The sequence below is a fragment of the Octodon degus genome, unplaced genomic scaffold, assembly GCF_000260255.1.
Source record: "Octodon degus isolate 3935 unplaced genomic scaffold, OctDeg1.0 scaffold00154, whole genome shotgun sequence".
Classification (NCBI taxonomy): Eukaryota; Metazoa; Chordata; class Mammalia; order Rodentia; family Octodontidae; genus Octodon; species Octodon degus.
In genome coordinates, this window is record NW_004524730.1 from 1,735,220 (window position 1) to 1,750,552 (window position 15,333).

The following is a 15,333-nucleotide window of genomic DNA, read 5'->3' on the forward strand; positions in this document are numbered from 1 at the left end:
AGAGTTTGCAGTAGACTGAAGTTAAAAAAATGTTCCCGCATTTCTCAGAGACTCAAAGTGTTCGTATCTACCCCCTGCCAAGCTCCAAAGGGAACTAGCATGCGGCCTTCTCATTTTAAACTTACTTGAACACTAAACATTTCTGTCCAGGTACATTCTTACAAACTTTCACACACACACACACACACACACACACACACACACACCCCAACTGCATAGTGAATGTGCGTATGCACACACACAACTCAGTTGTGTTTTACTGAAACGTTTCCTGGAAATGCTGACACGGCATCAGAGTTTGTGAGGCCCTAGCGCAAGAAGAAAGGTCCACGTCCGAATGCACAGAGAGCCTCTAAGTATATGAAGGTATTTGTGAGCCAGAGATCGAGGAGAAAAAAGAGTGGCCTTCATGGCAACCTTCCTGTGAAAGAGTATTCAGTTAATGGACAGTCCCTATGACAAGCCAAATCTGTCTTGGAAAATTTGTGTGTGATTAGGCCAGATAGGACAGGAAATAAGGATGAGAAATTGCGACTCTGGTAAGAGAAGATGCAACTCAGATAAGATGGGAAGAGTGGTGGCAGGCTAGCACTTATAAGTTCAGGCCATCGGAGGCCACCCTCTTGGGGCTCAGCCGCTGTGGCCAAGAATAGTGAGCTTGTTCCTGCCCAGTCCTTGCAGTTTCTGAGAGAACTCAGAAATCCAGACTTGGGCATGACTTGTAAATGTTGGCAATAAATTTAAAACAGTTTTAAAAACAACAATCTGTGGGCCAAACTAAATACACCCAAAGGGCAGAGAGCAAACTCTCAGGAGGGCTGCTTGGCCAGCTCTGGGCACAAACACTACATTTAATGCAAGCAGGTCAGCTCTGAGACATAGTGGTTTGGTAGAAGGATGGTGACATTTACAGGCTCACAGACTTGGGTTGTAAATCCTGGCTCTGCCACTTGCTGGCTACGTGACTGTGCTCATGTCCCTCGCAGAGGCTGTTTAACCCACTGTCACGTGATGCTGGGCAATAAACAAGGGGGTGCAACTGAACAACAAAACAAAAGGAAAAAACAAATGTGAGCCGATGCTCTGGGTCACAGCTTTCCTTGGTTTAACTTTCTTTACAGAATCCTCTCAACCCTGTCTATGGTCAGCCTCAGAGGAGAGGCAAAGCTAGCTCAGGCCCATTCCCTCAATCTGACATCTGAGATTAGTAAATCCAGGCCTGGTCTTCCAGGCCATCCAGATTGGAATCCTTGCATGGTACCAACTAGTGCTTTGACTTAAGACAAGCTACTCAACCATGCAAGCCTCAGTTTGCTCATCAAAGACAATGTGACAATATTGTGACCCATCTAGGCTGTTCCCCCAACCCACATACATCTATGCATCCAGCCACTGGCCCATGGAGTAATTCCCAGAGAGAATGTAAATGAATACCAGGTTGAGGGTGGGGTTACAGCAGGGCCTGCCCACTGCCCAGTCCCTCAGGCTGCCCATGAGTGCAGATGAAGGGAGTCAAGGCCTCAGGGAATGGAGAGGTGGCTTGAATTCCTGAAAGCCCTCCACAGTAGGGGGAGGCGGGGGGGAGCTAGCACACGTGCACCTGCACGGCGGATGGTCAGGAAGTGGCTGCTTCACTGCCTCACCACAAACCGGTCCTGTGTTTAGGCTGGAAGAAAGCAGATGGCAGGGACCCTGAGCCTGCTGATGGGGCTGTCTCAGTTACTCTTCTCTCATTGTTGGGACAAAATACCCAACACCCTAAATTAAAGAAGGAAAAGTTTATTTAGCTCACAGATTGTTGGAGGTTTTAGTCCTTACTCAGCTGGCTCCAAGGCAGGGTAGCACATGGAAGAGGGCGGCAGTTCAGAGTCAAGGAAAGCGGCAAAACAGCAAGAGCAGAAGGGAGGAGCAACAGCAGCAGCAGCAGCGGCAGAGGCAAGCCCCTCTCCTTTCCTTACATTGGCTCAGCCCGCACTAAGGACAACATCTAGGAGTAGCACTCACCTGCAATCCCAGCATTGGATCATGAATTAATCCCAAACTCTAGAAGCTGCCCTAGGGACTGCAGGAGACTTCTAGACATAGACTGTAGCAGGGCCTTCCACAGCCATCACTCACTTCACGCTGGGGCCGAGCTGAGGCTGTGCCCTTGCCCGCCTGCCCCATAAACCAACACACGCTCAACACGTGTGTGCACACACAAGCTCATACAGCCTCCTCGAGTAGGAGGATGGGTCAGGGATGATTCTGAGCACACTGTCACGTGATTCCCTCCTGCTTCCCATGCCTCGGCTGTTTCTTTCTTTCCTTTTGCTCTCACAACCCTTCCTCAGCTGATGCCTAGTGGAAGGAAAGTTATGGAGTTAGATTCCCTGGGCTGGACTTCCAGCTGTGTCAGCCAATGGCATCATGACCTTGAACAAATGAACCTCTTAACCCCTGAGCCCTTCCCTGTCTGCCACTTGAAGACAATAAAACTCTCCTGATGAAGTCACCAGGGTACCTGTGAGAGCTCATGGAGCAGGTGGTGCCCAGCATGAGACCAGGTAGCCAGTACACACTGGGACCAGCTTTCTGCATCTCTTCCTGGGGTGGCCGCACCCTACAGGATTAACAACAGCCCCAGCAAGGTGCACACACGCTGACCCACTGTTGCCCACTGCCATCACGTTGCACCCTTGACTTCACCTTGCTGAGCCTTGGCTTTGTATATGAAGACAGCAGCACATGCCTAGAACGAGATAAAGTCACGAGAATGATGCAGAGGACCCTCCAAGAAGCGGTGGGGACAACCTGCATTCTTGACAAATTTTAGGGTGGAAGTTAGGAATCATCTCTGGGCAGATTCAGGGGACAAGATGGAACTATGGGCAGACTTCATAGTCCAATTTGCCCTTCCTGTGGTGGCCCCCTGGCTGTCCAGGGGCTCTGTGTCCCAGAAGCTGTCTTTTAGGTACCACATGACATCAAGGGTTACGTGTGGCCCCAGCAGCCCCTAAACCCTCCTGGAGACGCCATGCTTACATGGCCACTCCCACATGGCCACTTGGTAGATGATAACCAGCCATCTCGCTGCTAATGACGGACTCGTTTACCTGCCTACCCCATGCCCTGCTCCTCTGAGGGTGACAGAGCATCCCTCCCCCTCTAACAGAGCCAGGGGCCATTACCTTTGCATGCTCCACTGCAAGGCCTGGCTGCTGCCTTCCCAAATGCTCCCAGAAGCCTCTGTATTGGGAGCTGATCAGGCTCCGGATCTCAGAGACCAGCTTACAGAAAGAGATTAAATAAAGATGAAGCAAATATGATTTGTGGGAGTCCAGGAATGTCAGCACTCCCTTGCAGCTAAGACAAAATTTTCCCTGGACGGCCAGTATTTATTGGATTTCAAACAGGTCCAGGAGGAGAGCAGGAGGGGAAGTGAAGGAAAAAGCTGTGGTGAAGGCAGGAAGCTGCGCAGGACCTTGAGAAGTCAAAACAAAGACATTCTTTAGGCAGTAAATCTTGTCAATTCTGAGGGCTGTCCTATTCTGGCAGTTGACAGTTCATAAATTTATCGCTCTGGAATAGGACATGAGAGCCCATGTTTCATGGCCTCGTGTCCTTGGCTGCCTGAGCTCTGGTGTTACCTTGTCTTCAGGGCACTGTGATCAGCAGCCTGATGCACCCATGGCCCAGTCCCCAACAACTGCCACCCATGGCCGTGGGCCCTTCCCTCTGCCAAGCTGCCACCCGCTGGGGAACTGCAGATGCTGTCTTTGTTCCTATCCAAGCATCCTCTATGGCATCATGAGCACTCTTGGGAAGCACAGTTTTGTTACTCTTTCAAAGTGCTATTTATTGAGCACCTGCTTTGCACCCAAGGTTCTAGGCTCTGCACCTTTGTGGGTGCCTATGGGAAGCCCAGTCTGTGTCATCCCATCCTTGCCTATTTCCTCCCCTGCCTCTCCCACCTCCATCAGCAACTGTCACACCTTTGATCAGTGCCCTCCTCCACCCCCTGGCTGGCCTACTTCCTGCTTTCTGGTCTTTGGGGGCAGGAGCATTCTCACATTAATGAGGCCGCCTGCTGCCACCCTCCCTTTCCAGCTGCCCTTCCCTGCCCTGCTCTTCCTACTCACTGCTATCAGTGACTGACACTACCAACACTCTTTGTAATCTCTAGATATTTGTCCTGTGCCACCCTCAGTACAGTACATGCTCTCCACAGGTGGAGCTGTTGCAACCCCTCCCCCATCACTGATAAATGAGGTCTCTAAGCCCTGAGAGAAGGCCATGTGGGTTGGAGTTCTGATTTGCTTATTGGTCCCCATGAAACATGGTCCCTCTGCGCATGCCTGTGTTAGGGCTGTCCTTGTGCCGAGGACACTCCAGGGAGCAGGCTTTTCGGGACACCGTGGTGGGCGCTATGCTGGGTGCTGCTCTTCCTCAGCTGCCTGACCAAATGATGGTGCTGCCTGTGTTTGCAGAGGTGGTCGGCGTGGGCTGTCTCCTGAACGGAGTGCGCTATGGCAACGGAGAGTCCTTCCAGCCCAGCTGCAGGTACAACTGCACGTGCATCGGCGGCGCAGTGGGGTGCACGCCTCTGTGCCTCCGTGCACGCCCTCCTCGTCTCTGGTGCCACCAGCCCCGGCGTGTGAGAGTGCCAGGCCAGTGCTGTGAGCAGTGGGTGTGTGAAGACCACTCCTGGAGACCTGCACAGACCGTGCTGGGTGACACCACAGCCCTGGGTAGGTTCAGACGCGGAGTCCAGGGCATTACTGAATGCTGGGAATGATGAGCCCTGTGCACGACCTGGACCCTGAGGCCCAGCACCCAGTCTGCAGCTCGCAGGTGGCCAGGTGTGGCAAAGTCACACCCCATGCCCATTTCCCATCTGTAAGGTGGACGCTTACAGATCTCCTGCCTGTCACTCCCAGCATAAAGGAAGAAGCACTTTGTAAAGAACAAAGACAATCAGCACACTCTATTGTCATCTGTCACAGAGGCTGGTGGTGGATTGGAGGAGGCAGAGTGCAGGTGCCTCAAGAGGGAGGCATGAGCAGCAGGGGCAACAGAGAGAGGGTAATGGCCTCGTCCAGCTTTCCCCTGCTGTGGAGGACAGGTGGGCAACTGAGGCTCCAGCCAGGCAATCCTGTTTGAAGGGAAAAAAGGCAAAGACAGATTTGGTTGGGTTTTTTTTTACTCCCTACTGAAGCTTAGCCCAGTGCAGGACACTTAGCAGGTACCCAATTAATGTTTGTCACTTGGGCAAGTGAATCAATGGATGAACAGATAGATGGATGGACTAATGGGCAGATGGATTAGTGGATGGATGGAATGAAAGACAAGTGGATGGATGGTTCTGCGGGTGGTGGATGGCTAATTGCATTGGAGATGGATGGATGGACAGAGAATGGATGGAAGGTGGATAGATGGATGATGTAATTGCTTGGCGCATACCTAGTGAGGGTTAGAGCTAGGGCTGTGAGAGTAGAGTTGGTGAGAAAGGGAAACATGCAGGAGACACTGCCTGAGTAAATGCAGGCGTTGCTAGCCATCGCATGCACAGAATGAAATAGAAGCAGGGGTGGGGATGCCGCCTAGGGCATATGGCGCCCAAGGAGCAAAAGCAAGAGGAGCCTGCAAGGTTGAGCTTCAGGTGCACACAGAGAAGCGTCCAATGACACAAAGGTGGAGGACAGAGAAACAGGGAGAGAGCTCTGGGGTTACCCTCTTGGGGCTGCTGATGGCAGGCAGGTCGGCCTAGGAATAATGTGGTGGCTGAGAAAGGGCCAGAGGTAGAGCTGAGGGCAGGGCTGCCCCTCCAGGACACCCAGGTGAAGAGAGAAAGAGAAGACTGGGAGGGAAGTCAGAAGACATAGAGCAGCTGGGCGGTGGAAGACAGGGACAGGGACGCTGCTAGAGGAAAGGGCTGAGCAGGTGGGTGGGCGTGAGGTAGTGAAACAGCACAGAGTTGGGGAGTTTGACACTTGCGAACCATCTCAAGTACGCGAGATCCCTCAGGAACTGTGCAGAGCCAAGTGTCTCCAGCACTGGTCACATGATCCGAGACTCTGTGGCAGCAGTTGGATGTGCCCTGAAGGACATTAACAGTGCCCTGGCCTCTACTGTGTATACGTCTGTAGCACCCTCTCCCAGGTGTGACATTCTCCAAGGTGTGACAGCCCCAAATAGCTCCAGACGTGGGCAAACATGCCTGGAACAACAGTGATGCAGTGGAGAAGCATGGCTGTGAGGATGGAAAGATGGAAAGAGGTGTCAGGGAAAGCAGATTCCTACAGGCCTAGGCTGGCAGGGCAGCTTCCCCTTCACAGCCCCCTCTGCAGGGCCACACAAGGGTCACCAGGAGGTGGGGGGGCACAGGCTTTGTGCACATCATGTGTGGCCCAGTGACCCCGTTCTGACCTCGCACAGGCAGAGTACTAGCGCTGCAGCTTCAGAGGCGACCCAGACACCAAAGCCTTTCATCCTCCAGACAAATCCTTCTCCATTCCTGGGCGAGGGCTTCCAGATGCAGCAGCCCAGCTCAGCCCGGCCTAACCGCCCCTGTCCTGGATGCCTCTGAGCTCTGCTGTCTGTGGAGCCTCTCCCTCCCACTACTCCTCCCTGCATCCCTGCATCTGTTCACAGTGGGCCTCACGCTCCTGTGTGTTTCCTGCTGAGAACCAGACAACTTCCCTTCTCTGTCTCCCGAGCCCACTTTGCTCCTTTCTCCTATTTCTCTTCCCTTCCCTGTTCACCCAGTCCCCCTCTCGTCCCTTTCCTTCTCTACTCTGTATCCTTGCCCTCCTGTCTTTCCATCTTTTCCCTGTCTACTTGCCAATTTCTTTTTCCCTCCCATAGCTTGTGCCTGTGGCCAGGTGGCGCTTCTCCTGTGTATCTGTCCCCTCTGTCTGCAGACAGTCCTCTGGCTTACTGGCCCTCCCCTGCCTCCGTCTATCTCTAGCTCAGTCACATCAACTCCTCAGATAGCAACTGAATGGGCTTGTGTTTCAGATGCTGGGCACTGGGCATCCACAGAACTGCCTAAGAGTAATCCTCCAGCTCATATGGTCTCAGGACTCACAGGGCGGCAGGGACACTGTCTTTTTGGATCACAGCCCTAGAGGGCCATGTGTGCCAGTCCCTTGGCAAAGAAAGGGCCCAAATCACGGAGCTGTGCATGAGTTCCCAGCCTCACACAGCTTGGAAGCAGCCGTGCTGAGAATTAAACCCAGGAAGCCCGACACTGAAGCCTACAGGTCCCTAATCCATCACCCCCTCAGCATCACCACAGTGAAGTGTGAGGGGCTAGAAGGTGGGCTTTCACCTTCAGTCTCCCCCAAATCAACTGCACCCCTGCAGGGCCAGAGACACCGTCTCTCTAGCCTCCCATTTGAAGCCTCTGTCTTGGTAAAGAAGCCACCCAAGTCCAGAGCCTATGGCCCCACCAACCCTAGGCAGATGCTAGGCCTCCAACCAGGAAACAGACCCAGAGTGAGCATCCAAGATCACACACCTTGGGGTGGAGGAGAGAAGGATTTGAGCTTGAACTTGGGTACACCTCTCTCTAAAGGCAATTTCCTTCCATGTGCTATACTTCATCTTTTGATCAGAAAAATATGAGGACCTTAGAAAGAGTCCCTCTGTCCCTAGATATCCGTATTGGTTAGAAGGCAATTTGCCTTCTGTGGGAAAGAACAGTGCAGTTCCTGTCTTTCTGTCTCTGTCTCTGGCCACTGTCTCTTTCCTACCAAGTTTAAGGAAGGCCCAGCCTCCTTCCTACAGTGATGGTTAGGCTCAGCGGCAGGTGGTGGCTGGAGACTCACAGGGACTCTCGCGTCTTTGCACAGCTGCTGTAAGTGACATGGAACCCTGGCACGGGAACTGCTTGCCCTACACCAGCCCCTGGAGCCCCTGCTCCACCAGCTGTGGCCTAGGCATCTCCACTCGGATCTCCAACGCCAACACCCAGTGCTGGCCGGAGCAGGAAAGCCGCCTGTGCAACCTGCGGCCTTGTGACGTGGACATCCGCCCGCACATCAAGGTGGGTCCAAGGTAGACAGAGGCAGGTGCCTGTGACCCGACAGGCAAACAGTCAGGCCTTGAGGCCCGCTCTGGAACTTCTGTGGGGGGCCACATGTACAGTGGGGACGGTAAGCCACCTGGGATTCTCTGTGTAATCTGCTCATTGGCCTGGTGAGTTGTGGATTTCACTCAGTGAAAGCCTTTCTGTTCATCATCATATTAGAATCAAGGCGTCTCACTCCAGAAATAGCCTGGGGGCCCTCCAAGCTGCCTTTGTCTAGTGATTCTCAGGAACCTTCACTGACATATGCCCTCCAGTCAAGCCAGTGCAGATCCTGTGGCCCCAGCACTTAGGACAGCTACACGGGGCATCCTGAGGCGCAGGATGCTGCGCTTCCAACAGGTGGAGTCGGGGGCCCGCTGCCACTGTAGGCGCATGGCTGGCCTCCCACTGTCAGGCTTTGAAGCCTACTGTCACAAGGTCTGTTTCATCTCCAAAGTCTCTTCCAGCTCTAAGCATCTCAGAAAACAAAAATAAACCATTAGGGACACACGGGACCCCAGAGGCTGTGTCCCGCTGCTGCGTCAGATGAGGACTTTGCTCCCTTCACTCGCTGCCCCTCACTAGTGCCTTAGCCAGCAGTGACGTCAAAGACAAAGCAAAATGACGCAAAGCTCAGCTCTGGTTCCATTTTCGGAGTCCAGGTGGCTTTCTGGGAGTGCTGAAGGGTGGGTTTCCTGGCAGACCAGACAGCCCAGCTTCCTGCTCTCTTTTTTAAATATCCAGCCTCGGGTCGTCTCTTGTGGGGCCCCTCGACGCATCGGTCCTGTGTTCCCTTCATGCCTCCTCTGCTTTCCTTCCCATCCCCCACTGTGCTGGCCTGCGCATGCGCAGTGCTTCACTCCCTGCACACCGCACGCTCCGCTGTCTGAGCTGGGAGCATGCGTGGGACAGCAGCCGCCGCTTGGGAAACGCGGCTCCCAAGGTCGTTTGCATGGTTACGCGTCCCGGATATACAGCGTCGTGCCTGGGTCGCTTTACCCCATCTCTGCCGCTTCTGGTTCACAGTAGCCTCCAGGCACTGCTCTTTCAATGCACTTAGTAAGAGCCTACTATGAGCTAGGCATGGTATCACAAGCGTGATCCAAGTATATGGTGCATGTTTAAATTTTTTAAATTATTGCAGTAAAAACCTTAAGAAAAAATTACCAGAGCCCCTCTCAAAATACTCTCCCCAGCTTCAACTCACTTATCCCATGATTCTTGCCACTTTCGGAAGCAGTTCTGGAAGTTCCGTTTCACAAAAATCTTTATGAAGTATGATTTAAAGGTACGCAGTGAGTGCAAAGGTACTTAGCACAGAGAACTTCCAGAACTGCTTTAGAAATAGGAAGAATGAGGGATAAGCGTGCTCTGGGCTAGGGGGAGTGCTTTGATAAAAGCTAGCGGCAATGTTTCTTTCACTATATATTTTTTTGAATATTGAACCAGTCGTCATATTATTCAATCACATCTCATATGCTACAGAGATGCAAGAAGAGCCCCAGGTGGCCCACATCCCCATGAGGAGTTGCCCTTCAGTGATGTCAGTGTGGTTGAATAGGCTGCAGGGTCAGTGTGGAAGACAAGCTGGGAGCGGCAGAGGTGGCCAGCTGGAGTGAGGCCTGTCTGACCGCGTAGTCCCCAGGCCAGCCTTGCCACCGGCTTGCTGGGGAGGGAGCTCAGTGTCCTGAAAGACCTGCTAAGGTTCCCCATGTTGGTAAAACTGGGACAAATGGGCCCAGGTAAGGCAAGCATTCAGGTGATAAGGGAGATCCTAAGTATGAGATCCAGCCTCAGAGAAATGATTATTCCCTGATCCTATTTTACTCCCGTCTAATAAGACTGGGTCTTGCTGGTGTTTGTTAATGTTCTTCCTTGACCAAAGATGCTATAAATCTAAGTGTAAGACAAAGTGCCCAGGGAGTGGGAAGGCTGGGGAGAAGACGATGGCCGCTTCCCTGGACATCCTAACCGAGGGCTCCTTTCATTTCCTGCAGGAAGGCAAGAAGTGTCTGGCTGTGTTCCAGCCACAAGAGCCCATGAACTTCACTCTGGCGGGCTGCGTCAGTGCCCGCTCCTACCGACCCAAGTACTGTGGCGTCTGCACGGACAACAGGTGCTGCATCCCCTACAAGTCCAAGACCATCAGTGTCTCCTTCCAGTGTCCCGAGGGGCCTGGCTTCTCCCGCAAGGTGCTGTGGATCAACGCTTGCTTCTGCAACCTGACCTGTAGGAATCCGAATGATATCTTTGCTGACTTGGAGCCCTATCCTGACATCTCAGAAATCGCCAACTAGCCAGGCACGGGATGTGAGATCTGGGACCTGGGTGAATGCTTGTCAGGAAGCCAGCACTCTGAGGCCAATAATGTCACACAGTTGAGCCTTCCTTTGTTAGCTCTTACTCATTTTTAGACACTCCAGTCAGGACCTTCAGCCTCCTTTTCTGTCTACCACCTAGATGACCCGTGATTGTGCTGCTTGGGCAGTATTGTGTATCACACCAAAGAAAACGCCTGCTTCTAGCTGTTGTAGACAAGAGTCCGTGTTGCTTCAACCTGGCTTAACCAGGACCCCAGGAGTGGAACCAGCTAGATACCCAGGATCACAGACTCTGTCTTTAGAGGCCAACTCAGCGGAGCCCTTGGATCCATGTGGAAGGACTGATGGGACTGGGGACAATGGAAACTATTATTTGGAGCCTGTTCCATAGTACTTGGATGGCCATTCCTGTCCAGAGCCCGTCAGAAGCAGCTCTGGTTCTGAAGATTTGTGCACCACCGCATCACCAAACATCTGTCAAGTGAGGTGAAGAGTTTAGCTTTGGTGCTTAGTGAAAACTTGTATTTGTCAACCTAGACATTGCTGAGTTTCAGTTTGCTTCATTCCTCCCCTAAGAAGGGTTTAAATTGGGTTCATCTCCATCAGGAATGCAACTTGAGAAACTTCACTTTTGTCCATGAGGAAAGTCCCCAGTCAGCACACTGCAGGGTCACAGCAAGAACAGCCAGTTTCAGAAGCAAAATCTTGGCTGCTGACTGGCATTTCTTTGGGAGTTGGCCTGGATCTTCTTTGCATGCTGACCTTCTCTGTGCCCAGGGCACTTGGAAGTTAGCAGAGCCCTGGGATAGTCCTTTGTGCCTAAGATTGTTGTCCTGGAAGATTCCTCTACTCCTGGGATTCTTAGTAGGGTCCTATGAGGTCCAAACCAGACCTAGCAAGTCAGGTATGGGTCAAACCAAGAATTGGGCCCACATTTCATTAGCCTGAGGTGGCCTCTAAGGAGGGAGGTTGTAGGACCATAAGCTCCCTAGATCATGGTCACATCTTTTAATTATGCAGTAACCCACTTTGTAGACCTTGGGTCTGTGGGTCAAAGCAAATCAGTTTTCTTGTCTGAAGCAGAAGATGGCCAGTTGCTTAGATATGGCAATACATTTGCTAGGGGCTAAAAGCCAGAAAGAATTGAAGCTAAAAGAAAGAGAAAGTTGTTACAAATGCAGATGCAACTCTTATTTATTTCCTTACTAGAATATATTACTCTCATATCCTTTGGGTCAGTGTCTTCTGTGTGCTAGATGTGGTTCTCCGTGCTTTCCATATACTCGCTTATCAAATATTGATAATGTTGAGACGTTCTCATGATCACTTCTGTTCTTACAAATGTGAAATGGAAGCTCAGAAAAGCAAGGGAAACTTGACTAGAGTCACCCACTTGGTAAATAAGGGGACTGGAATTCTCGTCCAGGTTGTGCTGACCTCATAATCCACACCCTCCCTGCTCCTAGCGCTCTCAAATGCGCTAGAATAGACGAATTGTGAAATAAGCAATTTCATGTTCCCAGTTTTTTGCTTTTACTATTGTCTTTATACTTTTTTCCTAAAGAAATGTCTGGTTCTCTGATGATTTAGGCCCTTAAAGGTCCCCCAAAAGTAGGCTAGATAAAGCGTCAATGCATTACTTAAGATCATCCTCTTCTAGTAAGAATCAGCTTACATCGTGTATTTATAAGTGATTCTGTTCCGCGCTCCTGCATACTGGGCTGCCAAGCAGGTACTCAGGAAGGAATTCCTCACAGCAAACACAGTTTCTTCCACAAGTAAAAGGATCTGGAATTTTCCCTCCTTACTGTGACCTCCCAAAGGCCTGGCACATGCAAGGCCTATAGTGGTGCTCAGTCTGTATTTGATGAACAGAACAAGTTGTATATGTGTTTCTACTTTTATTTAGAAGTGCTCTTCTCACAGTATGTCAAAATCTAATTTTATCAGTGAAAATCTTACACTAAGTGCCACAGGAGCAACATTTTAAATGTATATTCTTGTATGTATAAAAATGCTCATGTAAAGGAAACTTACCCCATCAGTCACCTCTGCTATGAGTCATGTTGGGTTTTCTTGGAATAGAAATATCTACCCCCTATAAGGCTAGATAACAGTACTGTATGTGAGATGCAAGAGAAATCCAAGAGCCAGGTTCCAACTAAGTTTGTGCCTCAGTTGGCAAATTGAGTGTGGCCTCCATGATTCTAGGGAACTTGGTATAGGAGGATAGGACTGGTAATGTCACTCAGTTACTGTTGGTTTTGAGAAATGGACCTGGCCCATGCAGGTCCAAAGTGAACATCTTTGATGGATGTTTAAGTCCTGTGGAAGGATACTTACACCCTTCTGCAAATATGCCCTTTCTAATTGAAGGATGCCGCAGTGATGTGTGCCCCTGTACAAGAAACAAAAGAATAATCACTCTTGAACTTGTTTCCATGTATTAAGTCTTTCGCTGGTGCCAACCACCATGCTGTTTTATGTTATTTTATCCTTTATCACAACAATATTGGTACACCTCTTTTGTATTTGATACATGGAAACTCTGAGGTTCAAAGGGGCTGAGAATTTGGGGTTCAAACTCAAGCTTAATTTGTTCTGATTGGGTTGGACCCAGGTAGAGCCTGGATGACTCCTCTGAGACTATTACTTGCACAGTTTCAAAATGACCAAGGAGATCCCTTTTCTGGACCCTTTAATGGATCAGATCTGGGATGCTGGTGAGAGGAAGGCAAGGCTCACAATGGATTACTTAACCTTCAGGGGGAAAAAAGCTCATGTTCACATCTTCATGAATTTCCTTGGTGGCTTAGCTGGGAGAGATGGAGTCTCGAATTTACCAAGCCACTGAGTCCTGCTAAACCCTATGGCAAAGGTCTGGGAGCCCTAGAATGCACCAGACCTGCTGCTAGGTGCTTTAGTCCCATAGCTCACTTCTTCTTCACAGTGAACCCGGAGCTATGGCGTTACATTGCCTTTGATATGTGATAGCTGCATCTCATAGGGTTAAATAATTTACTTAAGGTCTTACCAGCCAGAGGACAGCAGACCAGGGTGGCAAGCCCATCTGACACCCGAGCCATCTCTCCTGCCCCCTGAATCCCAGGAAGACCTTACAGGGAGTGTTTCGATGGCAATAGCTGCAATTTCAGTTTTGAAGCTGATTCAGAGAATGATTAAAGAAAGTAGCTTCACATGGTGTGATTGTCCCTGCGCTCACTGATATGATCCTGTGCATGCTAAGGATTACGGGGAAGTAGTGCATCCTGGTGACTTATGTCAAATGACGTCACTACTTTTTAAGGACTTGTGATGAACAGTAACACCGATGACAGTCCAGCGTAGGTGGGAATCACGAATAGCCATACGCCTAACTAGGTACCGTCACACCTATACATGTGTGTATGCATATGTATGTATATATCTATTTTCAAAATGTGATTTAGTATTTAAATACTCCCACTCCTACTGCCATTTTTGTAAGGGACCGAATGATCCATATGAAGAAATGCCTTGGAATTTCCCATGAGAGGGAAAATAGCTCTCGGGCAATCTGTCATGTTCGATAATATTCCTCATTTTTCTCACGCTTTGTGTAGCATAGAACATATTGTTCAACGTGAAGGATTTTTATTGCTCACATTCTTTGTTTACAGCTTTTCTCTCCAAAGCAATAAATCATCAGCAGTGTAAATAAGTGGATTAGGTGGATGTTCTTGTGGATTCGGTGGCTGTGAGGCCATGATGGGATGCTGAACACACTCAATCAGTGCTTTCAGGGTGGGAAATGGATTTCAGATATTTTATACAGAGAAAAAAAATAGTTTAATAGTTTGGGCTGCGGGGAGAGAGCTCAGCAATCTAAGCGCCTGCCTGGCAAGCACAAGGATCCGGGTTCGATCCCCAGTACCACATGCTTTGCAATGCCCAGAAGCCTGGGTGCACCATGCGGGCCACCGAGACTGGGCATGGGGGCACACGCCTGTAGTCCCAGTGCTGGGGAGGCTGAGACAGGAGGATCGCTGAGAGTCTGAGCTGTGGGGTGAGGCCCTGTACTAAATAAATAAATACATAAATACATAAATAAATATATATATTAATGGTTTGGAAATGAATTGAGGGATATAAATTGTGGATTGGGGGCCACCACAGTTGTTAGCCCACTCAAGGATACCTCCTCAGCACAAGAGGCGATGTTTACCATTCACTTAGCTGTTCACTCGCTCAGTGCTCTTCTAATCTAGTGCATCTTGGGGTCAGGCACCATGAGGCACAGCAAAGGTCCTGGGGCTGAGGAAGCAGGCGTGGGTGTACGACAGGCTCTCTCCCCTGCTGCCTGAGGAACACAGGAGCACAGGGAAGTGGGAGAGGGGGCAGCACTATACCAGGAGAGAGGCCTGACAGGGGGCTCCAGCACATTCGATTGTGCTTTACCACGAAGTCCTCAGAGCCTCCGTATCCTTAACATGAAAGACACAAACCCTTCTCACCTACCTTTGGCAGGATGTACATTGCATAGAAAAAAAATTAAAATGCAGCTTAAAACAAGAAAACCCTCAGGGCTGGCCAAATAGCTCAGCAGATTGAAGTGCCTGCAAGCAGGTGCAGGGGCTAGGGGTTTGATCCCCAGGCCTGTCCTGTCAGACCTGCTCCTGGGGCATGTTGAGACAGTAATTGAGACTGGGCATGGTGGCACACGCCTGTAATCCCAGCTCTTGGAAGGCTGTAAACAGGTGGATCACTAGGAGTCCAATCTAGTAGTAAGACCCTGAATACCCTATTGACCCTTACCTAAAAAAAAAAAAAAAAAAAAAAAAGAAAGAAAGAAAGAAAGAAAGAAAGAAAGAAAAGAAAAGAAAAGAAAACCCTCAATAAACTTATCTATTATTAGCTGAGTCTGTCTCATCATCAACTTGGGTAATCAACTAGGCTATAATAAGAATTAGCGCCCACGTA

At 50.3% G+C, this 15,333-nt stretch overlaps 1 protein-coding gene across 1 annotated transcript in view; it reads left to right on the forward strand.

Moving 5' to 3' along the window:
- Wisp1 (WNT1 inducible signaling pathway protein 1) overlaps nucleotides 1-10,533 on the forward strand; it is a 29,093-nt gene extending 18,560 nt beyond the window's left edge. The window contains exons 3-5 of the mRNA XM_023702603.1: nucleotides 4,470-4,730; nucleotides 7,836-8,029; nucleotides 10,051-10,533. Of these exons, the coding sequence (XP_023558371.1) occupies nucleotides 4,470-4,730; nucleotides 7,836-8,029; nucleotides 10,051-10,350 (755 nt within the window). The 3' untranslated portion in view covers nucleotides 10,351-10,533. The remainder of the gene's footprint in view (nucleotides 1-4,469; nucleotides 4,731-7,835; nucleotides 8,030-10,050) is intronic.
- Nucleotides 10,534-15,333: the final 4,800 nt, after the last annotated feature.